Consider the following 23,967-nt stretch of genomic DNA (forward strand, 5'->3'; position numbering starts at 1 on the left):
CGGCAGCGCAGAGCGCACCGAAAAGATGAGAACCCTTGTCCTTCGAACATTTGTAGAAGAGGACAGGTATATATCTTTTGTCCTTTATTTTCTTTTGATAGAATAGAGCTACGAATTTCGAGCGAATCCGGAATACTGGCGATAGCGAGTAGGCGATGCAACCCAATATGCAAAAAGAAAATATAAAATATAAAAAATATATTTAATATTATAAAATAATATTAATAAAATTAATATATTTTAAACATAAATTAAGTAACTTATATTTAAAATTTTAATTAAAAATAATTATTAATTAATAATAATTATAAGTATATTTTATATATAAAAATCCACTCTTGGCCAATATATACACCTTTCTATTAAAAAAGATTTTTTATCTTTAAAGAAATAATTGTAATAAAATAATATTTTAATTTATAAATATTGTTTAAGATTTTATTCTTTTTATTCCCTATTTATTTTGTACTAATGTACGACGTACATATTGTTGCTCAACGGAAACTGTGAGAAGGTGGTGGTTTCTTCCGTCAAAAAATTTAAAATATTGTATATTGGGAAATGTATTTCAATCATTATATTCGGCTTCCCGACGAGCCGTGTTTACCTTTTTTGCGCGTGTTGATCGTTTTACCGCGCGTCTCGTCTTGTCAAGCAGCTCTCCAATCAGCTGTTTGACACAATAAAATCTAGCGACAGGTTTTTGACATTTATGTCTTCGAAATTCGTCGAGTCAGCTGTAGACCGTTTTACTATAAACATCTCTCGTTTTCGAGCAATTAGCTCTTGATCAGTATATATATTTCGCTTTAACAAATAGTATAAAGTAACGAAAAATATGTGTTGAATTAACGAAGCCCCGAAAAGCTCGTAAGCGAAGTTTTGCAGAAGCTTGGCTTACAGACGACCGATACAAATCTTGGGTATGTAAAGTATCATCTGATAGTAGTCTTTATTTTATTGCAGTGTTACGTCCTGTGGACTGCACGATTCTTTTCTCCTCCCCGATTTACGCAGATTCGCGTTCCGCGAACATATTAATTATAAGACCGAAATTAGTTATAAGAATTAAACGGAGAAAGACAGTGATTGTGAAACAACTCGATCGGTGAGATTACGAAACCTACACTTTGATCAATAAGTCATAGGTAATGTTGAAATATCACGATCGACACACGCTATCAGTAGACCAAAGATCGGAATTAGGAAAGAACTCTTCATACAAGGAAGCAATACGTTGCGCAAAGGGGATTAAACACCGAACGTATGACTATGAGTCACAAGAAAAGAAGACGCCCTTTGCCCTATAGGAAGAGCAGACGAATAGTATAAAAGCAGCGAATCTTCCAAGAATGCTCTCTATTAATTCCGCCTACGTCGTGGCAGTTACACACTTCTGGATCCTCGCATTAAACATATATTTTGTGACCGTCGGGGCTCAACAACCAGCTACCAGTCAACCTACACCTTCGCCCACACCACTCGAAGGAACCATCGATCCTGAAGATCAACCTATAGCTGCCAACCCGCTCACCAAATAATATACAGTGAGTACTTTCATTCTTCTACGATCACGGAAGTGAATAAATCCCCGGAATCGCGACTAAACTTAATAAGTAGTGGAAATCGCTGCCTCGTCGAGCATTGAAACGCGCTCTCCGATTGAAACGAGACGATCAAAAGCCAACGCGAATCCTCAACCGCCTCATAGCACATCAACGTTACACACACACTCATATATAATTGTTTATACATGTCCACAAATTCAAATGTCTAATTCTCCGAATATTATTAAGATTTTATTTTTTTTGAATAAATGATAATTATTTACATTACGCGAATTTAAAGTCTTATTTAAACCCCTGCGTTCCTTCATATATCCCCCGAGATCGCACAAGGTCCTATCCCGCGTAAAAGGGATTTAATTCCCTTACCAAAAAGGACCGACGAACGGACCCCTGAAATAAGCCAGGTAAAAGCGACTATCCAGTCGTTGACCTGCAAAAGGGCCAGACAGTCCGTTCGACCCGAAATCACTCCGATTTCGGGAAAACGCTGTTACGACCTTCGAGCGGCCTTTCCTTCGTGCAGGCCAGGACGTAACATACGTTTAATTGGGGGCTCGTCCGGGATTGAAATGTGTGATCTTTGGGAATAGGAATGAGTAAAGGGACTAGAAGCACAACGGACAAAGACGAAATAGATGAACTTTACAAGACCGCGTTAGAAACACCACACAGAACACACGTGAATCTAAATCAAAATTCACAGCATCTACGCCTCGACACGTACATTTTTTAGGAGATTCTAATTTAACCGAAATAAGTGAATTACCCGACGAATCCGACCAAGTCGAATTTATTGACTCAAAAAATCAGATTTTCAAAATTAATATCGATAATTCTAACGGCGAATCCGGAGGTCCACCAATAAACATGGCTAACGCTAATCCTTTCGCCACTTTAAAATACGCGGTCGAAGCCGTTCCCTTTTTTGACGGTAGTAACACCCCACTAAATTATTTTATTGAGGGATGCGAGGAAGCAAAATCTATGCTCCCTAAAGAGGCAGAGTGTCAATTCGCTAAAATTATAAGAACGCGAATAGTGGGGGAAGCGCGTCGTACTATACAAGATCAAGATTTTAATACCGTAGCTGCATTAACAACGTATTTGAAGAAAATTTACGGTCCCTCCAAAAATGTCTATCAATTACAAGGAGAATTAGGTTGCGTTTATCAGAAAAATAATGAAGATGTCGTCACTTACGCGAATCGGGTTAAACTTCTCGGAAAACAAATACTAGAGGCATATCGAAGCTCAGGGAACGCCATGCCTGAACAGGATATAAAAGCAACTATAGAAACAGATATGTGTAAATGCTTTATTAGAGGACTAAAACCCGAAATAGAACAAAGAATAGCACGAGACTTAAACGTACAGGAAACCGTGGCCGACGCGTTAAAAATAGAAAGAGAGCTTCAACAAATGACAGATTTACGACAAGGCGCTAAATCAAGTCAACATTCACCGCTACCTGTTAATCTATCTCGAGAAGTCTGCCAAATCTGTTATAAAGAAGGACATGCAGCAAGTAGTTGTCGAAAGCTCACTCAACTTTCACCACAAAATCAAAATCCTTTCGGAAACACAGGAACGGATATTTTAATCTGTCAAATTTGTAAAAAACGCGGGCATAGCGCAGATAAATGTCGGTTACGCGACCCACGATCTCGACAATCAATTAACGTAATTCAGGAAAAGGTCATTACTTGTCAATTATGCTCTAAGATTGGTCATAATGCAAAATCATGTCGACAGAATAACTTTAATCAACAAACAAATAAATCTTTAGTAATTTGCCAATGGTGCGATAAATCCGGTCACTCGGCTAATAATTGTTGGAAGAAACAAAATGAACGCAATACTAATATCGTGTGTCAAACTTGTAACAATTATGGCCATATCTCTAGAAATTGCCGCTCTAAAATCAATCCAATACCAACACATAAAGACAATTTATTCTGCCGATATTGCAAAGAACAGGGCCATCTTCTCGATACATGTCAATTACGAATTACGAGTAACAATCGCCGCAAAGAAAAAGAGCAAGGAAACTACAACGGACCCTCGACATCGGATGTAAAATCGGGGGCCGAGCGAACATCACACCCATCCGTGCAGCGGCAAGCCAAGTAAATAACTACGAACCCGAAATCAGGCCTGTAACTGTAAGCCTCGACAAACATAGTCGCGTGCCTACGGTACAGGTTGAAATCGATAAAATTACCACTCAAATAACCTTTATGTTAGACACGGGATCCGGACCGAATATAATTAAAGAAAATTTTGTGCCCAAAAATACAAGTATTAATTATTCGAATATTTTAAAATTAAATGGCATAAACAATTATCCTGTCTATACCCTAGGAGAAATTACACTAACACTTTTTGAATTACCGGTATTATTTCACATCGTTGCCAACGATTTTCCGATTCCACAATCCGGAATATTAGGAAACGATTTCTTCAAACAAACTTTTTCAAAAATAGATTACGCTCAAGGACATTTAGATATTTCCGGAATTAATGTGCCCTTTTTCTCCCCGGAAACCATAATAGTATCTCCAAGATCAGAATCGCTATTTTTTGTGAGGATAGAGAACCCTGAGATTAAAATAGGATATATACCGAAATTAAAAATAGAACATGGAATTTTCCTAGGAGATACTATCGTAGAAACTATTTCTGGAAAAGCATATCTAAATGTCATAAGCACTCTAGATGAAGAAATAGAAATTCGCGTACCGACACTTCGTTTAAAACCACTGAACGAACTATTTAACGACGATATCGAAATTATTGATAACAAGAAAGAGGGGTCAGATAACGACCAGACTAACGTTAACACAGACCATGAAGATAAAGATACGATGATATTTAGAGACAATGAGGATGAATTTTCAATAATGATTCAAGGAAAGAATAAAATTAAAAGTAAGAGAGGGAATAAAAATTATTTAAACGAAAATTATAATAATCCAAAAATCCTTTTAGAGGGAAGTTACCAAACCTCTCCTGAAAATTATAATAAATCAAAAATCCTTGGAGAGGGAAGTTACCAAACCTCTCCTGAAAATTATAATGGTCCAGAAATCCTTGAAGAGGGAAGTTACCAAACCTCTTCTCAAAATTTTGATAATCCAAAAATTATTGGAGAAGAAAGTTATAAAAATCTCCCAAAAGAAAAAATTCCTAGAATTTCGAAGGAAAAATGTCAAACCTTGTCAGAAAATTCTAGCTCCGTCGATTCCGAAGAGGGAAGTTACCAAACCTCATTTCATAATTCGACACAACCTTTTTCCAAAAATTCAAAGGATCGTTTATCCCTTCCAAAACTTACATTTCCAAAAACTGGATTATCTGTTATAAATAATGAAAATGAATTAGAAACCTCTCAAGTTACAATGGAAAATCTTCTAAAAGAAGCTCAAGAATATAATAAAGATATTGAAAAAATAAATAATAAAACAGTCAAGAATAAAAAAGGACCGTCTCCAAAAATCTCAGCATCCTTATTTGACAAATCTCAAGAAATTATAAAAAATTTCCCACGAAAACGAAAATTAAATCATAAAGAAAAACACCAAATTAATGTAGAAAATATCGATCTACATAACTGCCTAGTAGTTTCCGAACAACCAAAGGAAACTCGATTTACTCAAATTATGGAATTACTGCGGTTAGAACATCTAAATAAAGAAGAACAAGAGAACGTATTAAAATTAATAACAAACAGTCAAGATCGATTTCATATTCCTGGAGAAAAACTGACCGCTACTCATGTTTTACAACATCAAATAACCACTATAGATGATCGACCGATTAACACTCGTCAGTATAGATTCCCGCCATTACACAAAGAAGAAATAAAGAAGCAGGTAGAAGAACTGTTAGAAGGAAGCATCGTAAAACCGTCTCAATCACCTTATAATACGCCCATATGGATCGTGCCAAAGAAAGGAGACTCGAAGGGAAACAAACGCTGGAGAATGGTTCTCGATTTTCGAGCGTTAAACGACAAAACTATCGGTGACGCTTATCCATTACCCAACATCGTAGATATATTGGATCAATTAGGAGGAGCACAGTACTTCTCAGTATGCGATCTAGCTTCCGGATTCCATCAAATAAAAATGGATCCTGCCGACAGTCATAAAACAGCATTTACCACTCCTTTCAGTCATTATGAATTCGACCGAATGCCTTTCGGATTAAAAAATGCACCTGCTACCTTTCAACGATTAATGGACCTAGTATTGACTGGATTACAAGGCGAGGAATTATTTGTCTATATGGACGACATTGTTATTTATGCTACCTCTGTAGAAGAACATGAACGAAAATATAACGCATTAATAGAGCGACTTCGTAAAGCCAACTTAAAATTACAACCAGGCAAATGTGAATTTCTAAAAAATTAAGTAACATATTTAGGACACGTAATTAGCAAAGATGGAGTAAAACCTGAACAAAAAAAAATTAGAAGCAGTACAACAATTTCCGAGACCCAAAACACCGAAGAATATTAAACAATTTTTGGGACTTGCAGGTTATTATAGACGATTCATACCGAACTTTTCTAAATTTGCAAAACCACTTACTTCTTTACTGAAAAACGACACCGCTTTGAATGAACAGCCGTACAAGAAGAATCATTCGAAATTTTAAAACAAAAATTATGTGAAGAACCTGTATTGCAATATCCTAACTTTTCGAAACCATTTATCTTAACCACAGACGCATCAGGAATAGCAGTAGGAGGAATATTATCACAGGGAGAAATAAATAAAGATCGACCGATCGCGTACGCTTCTAGAACCCTCACCGATAACGAAATAAAATATGACACATACGAAAAGGAAGCTTTAGTTATAGTATATTGCGTCAAACATTTTCGACCGTATTTATATGGGAGAAAATTTACATTAGTCACCGATCATAAACGATTATTATGGTTTAAAAATGCTCAAGACGCAAACATGCGAATATTACGCTGGAGACTAAAATTAGCCGAATACGATTACGATGTCGTATATAAGGCAGGAATAACTAACGTAAATGCAGACGCATTATCAAGAAATCCAATAAATCTAGAAGAAATCGATTGTAAACTAATAAAAGAAAGAAAAACCTTAAATCCAAACAACCCCGCAGATGCAGAAATAATTTCAAAAATGTTAGAAGAATCAGATAGCGAAGAAGAAGAAGAGGAAGACGATTTTCATTTATATCTCTCAGATAACGAAGAACCCATACCTGAAGCTAATTTTGTCAAAAACAATAACGATTCTATACCTTTTACACTCGAAGAAATAAATGAACCGACCATAATACAAACTACAGAAAAAGTATTAATACACGATCCACCTAAACAAGACAGAATAGACAAGATACAGACAAGAAGCCAAACTGCAGGACAAGGTAATAAACAAAAAACCACTAAGGAAGAAGATAATATTGAACAAAACAAAGAAAAAAACGACACATCAGACAAGGACCTCGACACCGAAGAGGAAGAAGAAGACGAAGAAGACATTATAAATCAAAATCTAAAGGCAAGGAAAGCGAAACCCAGAATTATCGAAAATAAAATAATTAAAAGCAACATCATAGATTCTCGCGAATTATTATTCCTACGAAAAGATAACGTAGCATATTTTGTCGACACCCAAGGAAATCCTTTAGACTCAGGATCTCAGAAACTTTCCGAGCGAAACGAACTACCAAATTTAGGATCTCTTACCTTGGGCAAAGCCAAGGCCATAAAATACAAACACTACTATCATATCGCGCTACCTGTTAACGACGAACAACGAGTAGGCCCTACGGCAACTCTAGATCACATCTTAAAAACCTTGAAAGATTTAAATAACGTTATCAAAAATTTAAAATTAGAAACAATTAGCATTGCAAAAACCGATTTCATTAATAACGTTCCCTGGAACAATATCAAGGTACAACTACAATTGATATTTATTAACTCAACTACGAAAATAATTATTTGCAATGGACAAATTAAATATCTACCGAAGGATTTGCGTTCTGTCATAATCGACGAAATGCATTGCTCACCAACAGGAGGACACCGCGGAGTAACCAAAACATATAATAGAATTAAACACAATTATTATTGGGAAAATTTGAAATCAGACGTTCAAAAACACATACAACAATGTTTACAATGTCAACTGAAAAAACTCGTTCGAGTTAAAACAAAACAACCAATGATAATCACAGACACGCCTGGCACTTCGCTTGATAAAGTAGCTATGGATATCGTAGGCCCACTACCTAAGACCGAAAGAGGCAACGAATATATTAACATTACAAGATCAGCTAACAAAATATTGTATGGGGATACCGCTACCTGACCAAACCTCAGAAACCATTGCGGAAGCCTTTGTAGACCGTTTTATTTGCGTGCTCGGAGCGCCGAAAGCTATACTTACAGATCAAGGAAGAAATTTTATTAGCGATTTAATGAAGAAAATTGCCAAATTATTCAAAATACGAAAATTTCGCATAACAGCTTTTCATCCTCAATCAAACGGATCATTGGAGAGATCACATCACGCACTCAGCGAATACTTAAAACAATACGCAAACGAGCAAAAACAATGGGACAGATGGATCGGATTAGCTATGTTCAATTATAATACTAGCGTACATACACGAAGCCACAAAACACACTCCGTACGAACTAGTTTTCGGAAAAATAGCACGAGTTCCGTCAAATGAACTTCTTCCACCTGAAGATAAATTAGCAAATTATGAAGACTATTTAATAAATCTTGTCACACAACTTCACACGATTCAACGTAATGCGCGCGAAAACGTAGTAACAGCAAAAGTCAAATCAAAAAAATATTACGACAAAAAATTAAACCCTCAGACCTTTAAACCCGGAGATCAGGTATTCTTAAATGTTAAAGGACCGAAACCAGGTAAATTCGGAGACCAGTATACCGGACCTCATGAAATTTTAGAGATATTAAATAAAAATAATGTAAAGATCAAAATAAAGAAAAACAGCCGCATAGTACATCCTAATCGTTTACGAATATCGCACATCAAACCAATATCTAATAATAAACGTGGAAACGCGGCTTCATCAGAAGCATCGACAAGCCTATCTGGATGGTCCAAGTAGTACTAGGCGACTGGAGCAGGACAACCTGGTACCACGCGAACGATGTTTACATCCTAGAAGATAGATTCAAAGAATTGCCATGGCAGGCCATTATCTGCGGGTTAGCCTATACCAAGGCCCCCACCAACAAAACCACTTGGCCCAGGAGGACACGCCTTATGTCAACTCCTTCTAGAAAAATAACAAGGATGGATTAACATCATACATCCCTTGAGACAAGGAGCGGCACTCGTAAAACTACATATGAAAACCGACAGCGAATTCAACAGAGCATACAACGTTAGAGTACTTGTCAAACTAGGACATGCAGAGCTGCACACAAAAATCACAGCCGACGTCGAACCCGCCTTATAAATGAAAACATATATATATATATATATATATATATATATATAACCAACACGTATACACCAATATTTTAGTTTAATATTCTTCGTAATCGTGAACGTGGAATCATTTTCCATTCTATAGAAAAACTACCTGATCGTCAGTTCCATTATAACAATGCCAATATATCATCAATTCCAATGGACTCCTGAAATAACAGAAGAAATACGGCAAAGACCCATCGACGGCGTGAGACCACAAGATCACCCTGAAACTTATTTAAAATTGATGGAAATCCGATGTGTCATACAAGCACGGGGGAACATCTATCAAAATACTGAAGACTACTCTAAAATCTGCCAAGAATGTTATAATAAAATATCAACCAAGGAGGAGTATATGACACTACCACCCCACAATCTAGTCCATAAGGACTCAGCAGACAACCAAACAAACTGCACTAAGTGCGAAATAATAATCGTACTAATAAAACCTGCAGAAGAATGTATCGAATGTATAGAAGAATTTCTATACGTTAACTACGAACACCTGGTAGACGGATGGGGCCAAGCTGTGTTTCCCAGAAGGAAAGAAGAACGGTAAAAGGAAACAACCATAAATCACTGACAACGATCAGGCAGTAAACCGCGTGTTATTTCAAAAATATTTCACACCTCCTATTTATCGATATGGACAAATAAAGGGAAAAAGATTCCACGCGCACGAAACGCGTCCTTACCAGTAATAAAATAAAATAAAAAAAATGTAAGAAAAGAACGAAAGAATAAGGAAGGGGTTTTGGTGGTCGCCTCTTTCTTTCCTCCTTTTAAAAAAAAAGAGATACATGTTAACTAAAGGAAGCACAATTAACCAACGGGTTAAATGTGGTTCTTTCTACCGATATTCGTAAATCGCGGCAAGAAAATAATCGAAAATTTTTCATTTCTTTTTTGCAAATGTTGTGTTACACCCCCAACATTTGTCTAAGATAGGGGGTGTTACGTCCTGTGGACTGCACGATTCTTTTCTCCTCCCCGATTTACGCAGATTCGCGTTCCGCGAACATATTAATTATAAGACCGAAATTAGTTATAAGAATTAAACGGAGAAAGACAGTGATTGTGAAACAACTCGATCGGTGAGATTACGAAACCTACACTTTGATCAATAAGTCATAGGTAATGTTGAAATATCACGATCGACACACGCTATCAGTAGACCAAAGATCGGAATTAGAAAAGAACTCTTCATACAAGGAAGCAATACGTTGCGCAAAGGGGATTAAACACCGAACGTATGACTATGAGTCACAAGAAAAGAAGACGCCCTTTGCCCCATAGGAAGGGCAGACGAAAGTAGTAATACTATGCCGGTTCTAACCCATGGGGCTCCGAGGGGGGTGCGGGGCGCGGGGGTTCTCCGTGGCGAGGGGTATGACGTCACGCGGGGCGGGGGTATCTCGGGGGCGCGGGGGCTGACGTCACGCGGGTGGAGGGGGATGTTTCGACAAAGGAGGGGGGGGTCTAAGCATGTTCGGCAACTGATTATCTTTGTGATTTATGGCTACCCGAAGCCATAAAACTGTTTTTCATTTTATGGACATTTTATCATTAGGAAAGGAATGAAGATTTTAGGGCCGACGCTGCGACGAACATGTCAAACATTATTTATAGGGGTGCAAATGTAAAAGCGTTGACGTTCGGCAGCTTTGTACCCTCGCGGAAAATCGGTCGTAAACGAGAGCGAAACATTTTCCTAAATATCTTTTAAGGAAGAATTGCGATAATTTTGAGAGGGGTGGGGTTGAAGCTTATGGAGAGAGAGTCTGTCTCCACATCAAAAAGTCTCGAACAGTCGCCGAGCGAAGTGAGTGTAAAAAATAGTGAAAAAAAATGACTGGAGGTTTTCTGCGCCGTACGCTCCCCGAAATAGTAAGTTGTACAATTTATTTAAAACTATTGTACAGAATATTGCAATATGTTTAGATATATATTAAATATTCATATTTTTCAGATGATCTATAACATTGTGCAAAATTTACGGTCGCAACATGTGGTGGAGCAAGGTTTAACTGAACGAGAGTGGGTGAGAATGCTGAGGTGGGAACATCGACAAATGTTTGCAGAAATGTGGTGCGAAACTGCAGAGGCGCGGGAAATGGATGCCAATAACAGTTGGCTATGGGAGAACATGTATGCTCTTCGGGAACTGTTTGGCCTAGAGCCATATCCACCAGAACCTGTGGTGGAAAATTGGAACTAGTAAGTATTTCTTTTTAATTATAAATTATTAAAATAATTAATAAAAATTTTCTGTTATGCAGGAGTCCCCGCCCAGCCGTCGCCTCCGCTTCTCACAGCACCTAGCATTCAGCTGCCTCATCGCCTCGCATCCACAATCGTCGGCTTTACCATAGCCACCTCCATCACCGACAATTTTTATATATTATGATATTCATTTATATTTTCATCTTTATATTTTCATCTTTATATTCTTATCTTTATATTCATTTATATATATTTTTTAAAATTTTATATCCATTTTATATTCACATTTATATATTCACATTTATATACATTTATATCCATTTATATTCTTTTAAACACACACACACACACACACACACACAAATGTATAATACACATTTATTCATAATTAAAAATAATTAATATTAAATTAATATATTCATTTTAAAAATTCCTCTTCTTTTCCTTCACTGCGTCATCTCTCGCATGCGCCTCTCGCTATCTCTGTCTCTCGCGTTCACCTCGCGCTCTCTCTTTCTCTCCTAAGCGCTATCTCTAGCAGTCCCTAACCTCGCGTCATCTCTCTCTCTCTCTCTCTCTCTCCTCGCCGCAACATATCTCTCCTTCACGTTCGCCTCACACCCTCTCTTTCTCTCGCGTTCACCTCGCGCTCTCTCTTTCTCTCCTAAGCGCTACCTCTCTCGCAGTCCCTAGCCTCTCGGTCCCTAGCCTCGCGATCCCTAGCCTCTCAGTCCCTAGTCTCGCGATCCCTAGCCTCTCAGTCTCTAGCGTCACGTTCCCCCTTCCCCGCATGACGTCATCCCCCACAAAGACCGTGCAACGAGCTACGTATGAGAGCTGGGACTGGTTATGGGTGGGAGAAAGATGGAGAATGGAAATGCATGCAAAGAAATTACATCATAATTTAGACTTAAAAACTCTTTATTCTTCTTTTAAATATTTTTTTTCTTACATATTATGGACTAAAAACTAAAGCTGCCAGCTCGCAATCGATGAGCTGATGCTTGTTGAAGGCGTCGCTAGCGCGTATTACATTTGATACTTCTTTAGGATTCGTTACATTGGACGCGATATTTGAAAATTGCGTAAACTTGATATCGACTGTATTGGTAATTTTAACCAATCGGTCAAAAGTTACATCAATGCAAGGATCGAGATCGAACATACGGTGTAACGTCGATTCGATCATCATCATGCATACATTTGAAGATTCAAGACTTATTAACTTGGCATCGTTAATCGTACGAACTCGCACTGTTAACGGTCCAATGCTTATAAAACTGTAGGCATCTTTAAAATCGTTTCGAAGCAGATTCTGAATATTGTGACGTTGCTCGTAGAGTCCTTTCCACGCTTCGAGAGATAGTATCAGTTCCTTTCCTCGATGATCTCCTATGGCGATTTCCACGTAACTCGGTGGATCCACTTTGATACCAATTTCGAGGAATTTAAATTCCGTAGCTGTCAATGCGTATCGTCTGCCTAGTATACGAACCGCACGACGCTCCAATGAAATGCTGTAAAAATGAAATTAGTTTGAAAATAATACAATTTGTAAAAAAAAAAAAAAAAATATAAAGATAGAAAGAAGTTAAACTTACTCGTCACATTTATTCTCAAACGATGGAGTGTCATCACGACTCGGGACGTAATTATTCATAGGTCTGCCGGAGCCATCGCTTCTTTTAGCGTAGTACATATTTCCAGATTTTAAAAGTGAACCACCAGTATGAACGGTTAACGCTACACTGATCGTATAAAATTAAGAATATACGTGACGCTTATTTTTAAAAGTAGTGGGGTAAATGTGGTGGGAGATTCTAGAATACTATTGGCGCTATGAAATTTAGGAGAAGGGGAAACGGCACTCGGATAAAAAGAATTCTTAGAAACGATTTGTGAGGAAAGGATTGGGGAAGGGGGAATAAGAGATAAAACACATTAATGTTTAAATATTTTATTTTTCCAAATCTTGCAATTCTTTCTGGCGTTGCGACCACCAGTTAAATATTTTGAATACATTTTGTAATGCGCAATTCTTAACATGTTTTCCACATCGCATAGTGTTTTTAACATCTAGATTATTTAGAGACTCGATATCGTCGTAATCAGCATCCAAGGTCTCAATAATGAAACCGTTTCCCGCATCATCCAATATATCGGCTAACCATTCTCACTTCTCAAGTCCTTTTACATATACGAGAATGGATTCTTCTTCTTCTTCATGTGGTCCACCAATGATAGCTGTTGTAATCAAACGCTGAGCCATGCTGTATGGAACGTTTCCATCTTCCCATTGCAATCCATGATGATTTCGAGTCAACCATGAGGCTTGGTGTCTCTCCGATTTTATGAGTACACTCCATGGTACAGGACATGCGAAAAAATAATGTGACAAAATAAATCCTCTTCTCAGGATTGCCGCTTCCTTTACAATGAATTGTTTATTGAGGATAAATCCCTGTAGATCCACAAACGTTGGTACGGACATGACGAGATCTCTCTCTTCGATGTATCAGTTAAAAAGAAGAATGGCAACTATCTCATAACACTTTGATTTATATTCTGCTATGCTTCCCCCTCTCTTTAAATTGTTGGTGTGTTTAGGTGATTTTGCGCACAACGTTGGTCAACGGGTTGTATTGGATCACGCGATCATGTATGATGAGACAGTACGCAGTGGTATTCATCGGCACATTCTCCTTACACTCGAATTCCAATCTCACATCCACGGTTGCGCTCTTGACCGATTCGTTTTGTCGAGAACAATCGATGATCACGAACGGACCGTTACGTAGAAACATTGAGACGGTGAGACTCGGCTCGAGATACTCGTATCCATAATAATTCTTGCAGAAACGCGCATATGTATCGTACAGAATCGACCATCTGTTTTTATCGAAATCCAGATTCATATCGTCGTACGGATAACATTCCGAGTTCAGATAGAGTTTCACATTGGTCATCTTGCAATCGTCGAATCGACTCATATCCTCAGATATGATGTTTTTCCGACCTGTCTGCAGAGCGAAGATAACATATCGCTTCTCCAGCTGAGTCGCTGTCTTAATGGCCCATGAATGCTTGGTTGTACGCTGCAATAGTGGATACTCATACAGATCCCACGAGCGAAAACCCATGCTGAGGTAATGTCCGCTTTCCAGAGCGCGCAGCATCGACAGCTTCTTAATCTCGCTCAACAACACATGCGGCATTCGCCATTGTATCTTGAATATGTTGATCACAGGCTCCAGCGTCGAATCTCCAATCAGACAATTGTTGTCGTTGCGCGATCGTATTAAGATTAACTCATGACGAGCGTTCATCACCACTCGTCTGTAATCCTCGCAAAATCCCAATAACATGTAGAGCGGTACGCAAAAATTGAAGTTTCCATTCGCAGTAGTCGGATCAGTCCAGCCGGCGTTTCTCATAATCACGCTTCTATCGGATGATATCGTTACATAGTTTTTGAGCAAACTTGTTATTCCCACGTTTCTATTGCGATCAATCTCCACGCCATCGAGTTCGTATCGAATCTCATCGAACATGAATGCGACACAATTATTTCCCAGTATCACAGCAGATCCTTCGGCTGGTTTATTTATCTTTAGTTCTCCCTCGATGTATAGGAAACTTTCATACGGCAACGTATACAGATCCTGTTGTTGTATGGGTATTCTTATCTCATCACTGTGTCCGAATGTTGTGTTAGCGAACGGGTTGTACGTGTGAGTCTCGATCTTGACGATGCGATCGTCGAAGATTGGCTCGTCTCCAATGTTGAGGATGTCGGTCATTGTTCAGATGTTTCGCACCGCGAATCCCAAAGATTGTAAAAACGCAACGTTTGATGCGTTCAGTTTCTTTTTCTTACTGCAACCGGATGATTGGATATTAGTGAATGTCGACGTTGTTGTTGTTGTTGCTGGCTCCGTAAAGATTGTGTTATCTCTCGTATCTTTCGATCCGTTCAACACGAGCATCTCATACGCCACACACGTACGTTATCGCTGTCGTCGTCGTACGTGCAATCTAATGGTGATCTCTTCTCCTCGAAAATCGAGCAATCGTCTGTCCTGGTCGACAACGCGTAACGTTAAATCCGTAATGCTCCGCACGATGATCGGCAAGTAAATGATGTGCGCAGGTGTTTCCGATATCTTATATCCTGGTGGTACCCTCGGTGAAAATTCATGTATCGTATGAACGAGTTTGCCGTTGCTGTACGCGCCCGTGGTCACATTACATTCTACGCGGATAATGTTCACGTTGATAATATTAATCGGCATGTCCGACTTATACCATTTTCGCGGCTGCAGTATACGGTTCGAGAATCCCAGCAGCGATCCAATGTTGTTAGGCTTGCTAAAATTCATTCTGTAGGCGCATTTGATCTCGCTCCTCATCGTATTATAATTAGCGCGGAGCACTATTGGATATTCTCCATCTTCAAAGTCACCGTCGTCATTCGTCCGAATATGCGTGGTGTCAGCGTGTTTTTTATCATCGTCATGAACAGCGTGTCGCGGACGTTTTCGTAAAATTGCATGTTTCAAAAACTCATGTATCGTTTGCAGCTCGTACGATCCCTCGGGAATCGTAATTTCCGCGTCATCTTTGCCAAAGTAAAATTTATTATTCGAGGAATTCACGTTCGATATCGTGTGATAAGTCTCAAAATCCGCTAGACCTAGCTCGTATTCATCGTCGCTCAAATCTACGACGGGAAAGTAGTTTGCCGCGAGAACACTACTCTTCCCGGTCAGTGTGAATGTCATAGACATATCGGCAAAACTGTTTAACGAATACTGAGTTAAATAGCGCGATGTCAGTCTTTAAATTCACATGCATCGACCGCTCGGAGAAACTGTAAGCACAATTGTCCACAGATGCTTTGATTGTAAGTTTGAACAGGTGCGTAATTGTATTGTATCTTTGTCACATTTAAATATCGCACCAATTCATTCGGCGGTCGAAGATTGCCGAAACTGTCAAAATATATAGCGCGATTCCCCCTCTTTGCATACGCTACCCAATGAGTACCCGATCCTTTAGCGTTATCCAAATTTACGATGCCGCTCTCGTTTCGATATATACCACCGATCGGTAATGAATCACGCATGAAAACACCTCTAAAATACGAAATGTGCATACGTTTTGCCAGTTGTAGCAATTGTATGTTAGTACGCCCTGTGGCATTTTTAGCGTCTCTTTGACGTTTTTTTTTCCCCTTTTTTCTCGTTGAAACTCCTCGTCCGCGTTTGTATGGAGCGAGATACAATCCGTGACCTTCCATGGCGCGATTGTGACGTAGCATCTCTTGCAACTGACGTTGTGCGGCTTTTCCGTCGTTCACCATCTTTGCTACACCAGCCGCTCCACCGACCAGAGATCCGAGCGCGCCCAACATTGGTAGAATCGGCAATACACCCCCACGTTTCGCTACCGGAAGTATTCGCTTCTTCGCCATCTTTTTCTTCGTCTTCGTCTTTGTCGTCTTCAGGCCCATACCGAACTTCGTCTTGGCTTTCATCGCTGCCCAGACAGCTGTGGCGGCGGCTCTCTCACCGAGAGTCGAATCTCTCGCAACGATGCGAGTTTGCGCTTCCTTGGCGAGTATCCTATCTGCCGCGTGTCTCTCGATGAGATCGTTGCTTCGAGAGTACGCTATATCGTGTTCACGGCACGCTGCGTCCAATGGGTTGATACCTCGATCGCCTCTGGCTAATCGCTTTTGTAGTCGCGTGCCCGGACCGCAAAACTGATAGCCGGGGATATGGAATTCGATCGGAAGTGCGTTTATCGCGAGATTTAATAGGCCTCTACCTATTTTCGTTGACATTCGCTGCAATCCTTTATCATCGGCGCTGGACCGTCGATGTGCGTCTGCTGCCACGGTCGATTGTAATGTTCGAAACAGCGGCGATAAGTTTGAACCTCCAAATCCGCCTTTATATGTTCCGGAAGCTTGTCCCACACGCAGTGGACGTAATTGCCACACATTCGCAATAAAACTGTTTTCGACACAAATTGTAGCTGTTCGGCGCTCAAATTACAAATATCGTAAGGACTTGATAGCAAGACAAACATTTTTTCGTTACTGAGCGATTCGTGGTTCCGCGCAGCTATAAATAGGCAAGCGTTCGATTCAATCGGGGAGTGGGAAAATGAGATTCGTGCGACAACCTTTCGCGATACGCGTGACGAATTACGACGCCAGATTACGATCGATGGGGGACAACGCGGAGATGCGTAGACACGGTACGATACTGCCGACTACTATACGCGCGATCGTTTGCGGCCCCTCGAATTGCGGTAAAACTAACGTGTTGATTAGTTTGATAGAAAGCCCGCACGGCGTCCGCTTTGAAAACGTGTACGTGTACTCAAAGTCACTGCAACAGCCAAAATATCAGTATCTGGAGAATTTGTTGACGTCGATCGATGAAATCGGCTATTTTACATTCTCCAATAACAGTGACGTCATTCCACCGAGCGAAGCATGTCCAAACTCGATTTTCGTTTTCGATGACGTGGCGTGTGACAAACAAAATACGATAAGAGAATACTTTTCAATGGGACGCCACTCGAACGTCGACTGCTTCTATCTCTGTCAGACATACGCAAGAATACCGAAACATCTTATACGCGACAACGCAAACCTGCTAATCTTGTTTAAACAGGACGGTACCAACTTGAAACATGTGTACAATGATCACGTGAATACTGACATGTCATACGAGGATTTCAGTGAATTATGTCGTACTTGTTGGCAGCAAAAGTATGGATTTCTAGTGATAGATAAGGATAGCTCGCTTACGAACGGCCGATACAGAAACGGATTTAACGTGTTTGCGATACCGCAAAACAATTAGTCGTTGCCGATGTTCTGTCGAGAGAGGTGAAACACGAGCGTTCGACACTCTACCGACATGGCTGAGAACGATAATATTCGCGAACGTGAAAAGATAGCGAAGGAGATTGCGAAAACGAGTGAAGCAATCCGCAAGAAACATCGCGCTTTGAAGACCGGTAAGATCGATGACGATATCGCGGTCAAGACCCATTTTAGACCTATTATTGAGCCGCTACAAAAGATTGTCGACAACTCGATCGCGGTGAAAAACGAGCCGGAAAGTACCGCAAAGATTAAAATCTTACCCATCAAGCGGTACAAGGAGGAGGAGGAGGAAGAGGAGGAAGAGGAGAAGGATGATGCGACACCGAAAAAGAGGAAACGGTCAAACCCGAATCGCTCATCGACACCGCGTACATCGAATGCTTTATTGGATGAACCGATGATAAGCTCTACACCGTTCGCGACAACGAGAATCATACAACCTATGATACCCGAAACACTCGCAAACGAAAATGTTTTCGAAACCTCGGGCAGCACGCTCGAAACATCGTTTGTTCGAAACACATTACAAACGCTGGAAGGTCAAGAAATGTTGCGAAAGCACTTGGGATCACTGGGACAAGAATACATGAGCACTCTCCTCGGTGGCGACAAAGAAAGGAAAATCGATCACGTGTACGGTGTCTATTTCGACAAGGATGAAATGCGTCTCGGTAACTGTATAGGAAAGTCTATTCGAATCTTTCATAGAGTGCCGTGAGAAAAGAAAAAGATCTGGTTGCTATGCAGCTGTTTATCGTGGTTCGTTTTATGTTTGAATCGACACGATGCGCATCGTACGGAAATATCAAGATCATCAGAGATACATCGAAATATATTTGGTTAATTACATATATCTGGTTAGGAAGGTCGACTTTGTCCAATTGGGGACATCATGTAAGTACATATCATGATAGTCGATACCTTCCATCAAGCCAATTATTTGAGGCTAGCCATAAGGTGATCATCCAAATTCTATCTTTGCCTTATGGTGATTAATATATCTTTGCCTTATGGTGTTTTATATCTTTATCAAACAAATTCTATCTTTGCCTTATGGTGATTAATATATCTTTGCCTTATGGTGTTTTATATCTTTATCAAACAATTTCTATCTTTGCCTTATGGTGATTAATATATCTTTGCCTTATGGTGTTTTATATCTTTATCAAACAAATTCTATCTTTGCCTTATGGTGATTAATATATCTTTGCCTTATGGTGTTTTATATCTTTATCAAACAAATTCTATCTTTGCCTTATGGTGATTAATATATCTTTGCCTTATGGTGATTTATATCTTTATCAAATTAATTCTATCTTTGCCTTATGGTGATTTATATTTTTATCAATCTAATCTTATCAAAGCTGATTAATATTTTCTCTGCCTTAAAAGGTGATAACTGAAAACTATAAAACTCTTATTCATATTTTGCCTTACGGTGATATTATCCATAATCATTTTTATCTTGCCTTACGGTGATATCATTTAATTCATATTTAATTATATTTCCTAATTTCTTTAGAGACGCAGGAATTCTTTACAGATATATATATATATATATATATTTCCTGGTTCCTGTTTTGAATCCTATAAATATTCTGGTTCCTGTTTCTAAGATGAAGACAACTCCTATATAACCTGTACTACATTCAGTCCTGTACATAATATGAAATAACGTCGTAAAACAAGGAAGGATTATACATAGCAAGAATATAGAAAGAATTAATATTAATCTTGGAATAAGAGTTAAGAAGTTACGTTCGGTACGTACAAAAATTACATTTTATTGTTATCGAACATTTTTTGGTCCTTCGAGCCGGATACCAAGCTTTTCAAGATGTCTAATATAGAAGCAAAGATCGCTTTACAAAAAAGTCGATTTAATCTAATACAAGATGCAGCGGATTTTGATATCGTAGAAATTTCACGTTTAAATCGTCAATTAATTAATACACGTTTGGATTTACTTGATCAGAATTGGTCTAAATTTCAAGTAGAACATGAAAATTTATATCTTGAGATACTTTCTGAGAATAATGATCAATCATATATTAAAGAACACGTGTATGAACGTTGTCAAGCGTTTTATGTATATTCTCGTGCTAAATTACTTACATATCGAGATGATTTAGAAACGGTAGATCGGCAATCTCGACCTACTCATTCGGAACATGTAGCATCATCTACCTCACAATTACCTCGTAGTGCATTGCCTCGTATAAAATTACCAAGCTTTTCAGGAGATTATCAATCATGGAGATCATTCCATGATTTATTTGTTTCTTTGATTCACGATAATGAAGATTTATCAAACGTTGAGAAGATGCATTATTTGAAGACATGTGTAACTGGTGAAGCGGCTCGGTTAATGTATAATTTGCCTATTTCTGACGAAAATTTTACTGTTGCATGGGATATATTAGTTTCAAGATATGAGAATAAACGATTTTTGATTACTACTCAATTGGATAGAATTACAAATTTAAAGCCGCTTAAAACAAAATGCGCTCTAGGTCTCAGAACTCTTTTGACAACCATATCAGAAGTTATTGGTGCTTTACGTGCTTTGAACTGTGAAGTAGATCATTGGGATCCATTATTATTACATCAGCTCGTAAGAATACTTGATCCTGAAACTCGAGAAGCATGGGAGGTTAAACTTGGTTCAACCTCTTCATATCCGACTTACTTACAATTTGAAGAATTTCTTATTGGGAGGACACGAGCTTTAGAGAATCTTAATTTACATAATAATACTTTTTCTTCTGGATCACATAAGGATAAGGATCATTCCTCTTTTGGAAAGTCTCGTACAAAAATAGCTGCTCATGTAGCTACATCATCTAATCAAAATTCTTTTACTAATTCTTTCATTAGGTGAAGAATGTGAAGAATCGTCATCTGCTGTGGAAATTGAATCTACACTTTGCAAGATATTAGGTCTTATTTGGAGACCCGACTCGGACACGTTTCATTTTTCAGCTTTACCAACATCTACTACAAAATATACTAAAAGAATAATTTCTTCTGAAATCGCAAAATTATATGATCCATTAGGACTTATCGCACCTATTCTCATAACAGCCAAAATCTTTCTTCAAGAACTCTGGTTAAGAAAGATTGAATGGGATGAACCTCTTTCTCAAGACATGCAATATCGTTGGGAGAATTTTAGAAAACAACTTCAGCATCTAGATCAATTAGCAATTCCTAGATGGTTTGGTTATGTTCATTCCAGTACTTCTGTTGAAATTCATGGATTTTCAGATGCATCAGAATTAGCCATGGCAGCTGTGATTTATATAAGAATTTCCAGTAACGATGGTAAAATATCTACTCAACTGATTTGTTCCAAGACAAAGGTTGCACCAATTAAACGGCTTACGATTCCACGTCTTGAACTTGTTGCGGCTTTGTTATTAGCGCGATTAACTGTACATACTTTAAAAGCACTAGCACTTTCTGACGTATCGGTGTTTTGTTGGTCTGATTCATCTGTAACTCTTTCTTGGATTTCGGCTCATCCAACCAAATGGAAAGATTTTGTTCGTAATCGTGTATCTACTATACAAGAATTATTACCTTATGGATCTTGGCATTTTGTTCCTGGGAAAGAAAATCCTGCGGATTGTGCATCTCGTGGTTTAAGGCCAGATCAATTAATTAAATTTGATCTATGGTGGAAAGGACCAAATTGGCTTTCTGAGTCTCCATCATCTTGGCCTTCTTTCAAGTGTAAAGAGTTACCGGAAACTGGTTTGGAAGAACGATCCAGACAAGTCATGATTGCTGTCACCCATCAACCTTTATACTGGGAATTGTTGGATAAGTACTCTTCACTCATGAAATTATTACGAATTACTTCTATTTGTCGCAGATTTATTCGTTGTCTCCGTAGAGAATCACAATCAACACTGATTAAACATCCCATAACACCCATGGAAATCGAGAAGAGTCGTAATTTTTGGGTACGAATTGTACAACAAGCATGGTTTTCGAACGAGATTCGTATAATTTCTAATAGAGAACATTTGCCTAAATCCAACCCTTTGATTCGCCTTACACCTTTTATAGACCATGAAGGATTACTTCGTGTTGGAGGTCGTCTCCATAATGCACAGATAGAGTCTGACACAAAACATTCACTTATTATACCAAGAAGATCTTCGTTAAGTACTTTGATTATTGATGATGCTCACAAAAGGACGCTACATGGAGGTACTCAAGTTACTCTCGGTTTTTTACGAAGTTCATATTGGATTATCGGTGGAAGAGCACCTGTACGTTCTTACATCCTAAGATGTGGAAGGTGTGCACGGTATCGCGGAATTCGAGCGAAACAGCTCATGGGTCAATTACCATCATCACGTGTGACTCCAGCAAGACCTTTTTATAACACAGGTTTAGATTATGCTGGTCCCGTGATAATGAAGACTTGGAGAGGGCGAGCGGCAAAAACTTATAAAGGCTATTTAGCTATATTTGTTTGTCTCACAACATCAGCAATACATATAGAAGTAGTTACGGATTATACCACTGATGCATTTATAGCTGCCTATAAACGGTTTACTGGTAGAAGAGGTATATGTGCTACGCTACAAAGTGATTGTGGAACAAACTTTGTTGGAGCTGATGCAACTTTAAGACGTTTTTTCAAGTCATCTTCTAATGAATTACGTGACCTTGCCTATCTTCTCGCTAAAGATAACACTGAATGGAAATTCAATCCTCCATCAACCCCTCATTTTGGAGGAAAGTGGGAAGCAGCTGTAAAATCTATTAAATTTCATTTACAACGAATTTTAAAGGATACTATATTAACGTATGAAGAAATGACAACGATAACTGTACAAATAGAAGCAGTGTTAAATTCAAGGCCATTATGTCCTTTATCAGATGATGCATCTGACTATTCACCCCTGACTCCAGGACATTTTCTTATTGGAGAAGCACCAACTACATTACCGGAACCGAGTCTATTAACTGAAAAGACATCTTTGCTTTCACGCTGGCAATTACTTAAACAGAAAGTAGATCACTTTTGGTCAAGATGGTCTATAGAGTGTTTACAAAGGTATCAAGCCATTTCTAAATGGTATCACCCTTCGAATGAAATAAAGGAAGGATCCTTAGTATTAATTACGGATGAGCGTTACCCGCCAGGAAAGTGGCCCCTCGCAAGAGTCATACATTTACATCCAGGACCAGACGGTTTAACCAGAGTTGTTACAGTGAAAACTGCAAACTCTATTTACAAGAGACCTATAACAAAATTATGTATTATCCCAACTGATCCTGAAATTCATTCAACAAATCTATTGTTGAATGCGGGCGGAGAAAATGTATAGGAAAGTCTATTCGAATCTTTCATAGAGTGCCGTGAGAAAAGAAAAAGATCTGGTTGCTATGCAGCTGTTTATCGTGGTTCGTTTTATGTTTGAATCGACACGATGCGCATCGTACGGAAATATCAAGATCATCAGAGATACATCGAAATATATTTGGTTAATTACATATATCTGGTTAGGAAGGTCGACTTTGTCCAATTGGGGACATCATGTAAGTACATATCATGATAGTCGATACCTTCCATCAAGCCAATTATTTGAGGCTAGCCATAAGGTGATCATCCAAATTCTATCTTTGCCTTATGGTGATTAATATATCTTTGCCTTATGGTGTTTTATATCTTTATCAAACAAATTCTATCTTTGCCTTATGGTGATTAATATATCTTTGCCTTATGGTGTTTTATAT

General features: G+C 38.7%; 1 protein-coding gene across 1 annotated transcript; it reads left to right on the top strand.

Annotated features, from left to right (window-relative positions):
- The first annotated feature begins 18,898 nt into the window (after positions 1-18,898).
- On the top strand, positions 18,899-23,558 carry LOC145946906 (uncharacterized). Its single transcript, XM_083056657.1, has 2 exons — positions 18,899-19,104; positions 21,478-23,558. Exons 1-2 carry the CDS (start codon positions 18,996-18,998, stop codon positions 23,556-23,558), a joined length of 2,190 nt encoding a protein of 729 aa, XP_082912783.1. The 5' UTR covers positions 18,899-18,995.
- Positions 23,559-23,967: the final 409 nt, after the last annotated feature.

The sequence above is a fragment of the Prenolepis imparis genome, unplaced genomic scaffold, assembly GCF_030444845.1.
Source record: "Prenolepis imparis isolate NDT839.2.m4 unplaced genomic scaffold, iyPreImpa1.0 SCAF_27, whole genome shotgun sequence".
NCBI classification, from domain to species: Eukaryota; Metazoa; Arthropoda; class Insecta; order Hymenoptera; family Formicidae; genus Prenolepis; species Prenolepis imparis.

Bases quoted from the DNA above. Each gene is read 5' to 3' on its own strand.
- LOC145946906 (XM_083056657.1), top strand. From the start codon at position 18,996: ATGCGCATCGTACGGAAATATCAAGATCATCAGAGATACATCGAAATA. The intron at 19,105-21,477 runs GTAAGTACATAT...ATGGATTTTCAG, and splicing joins TGTCCAATTGGGGACATCAT to ATGCATCAGAATTAGCCATG.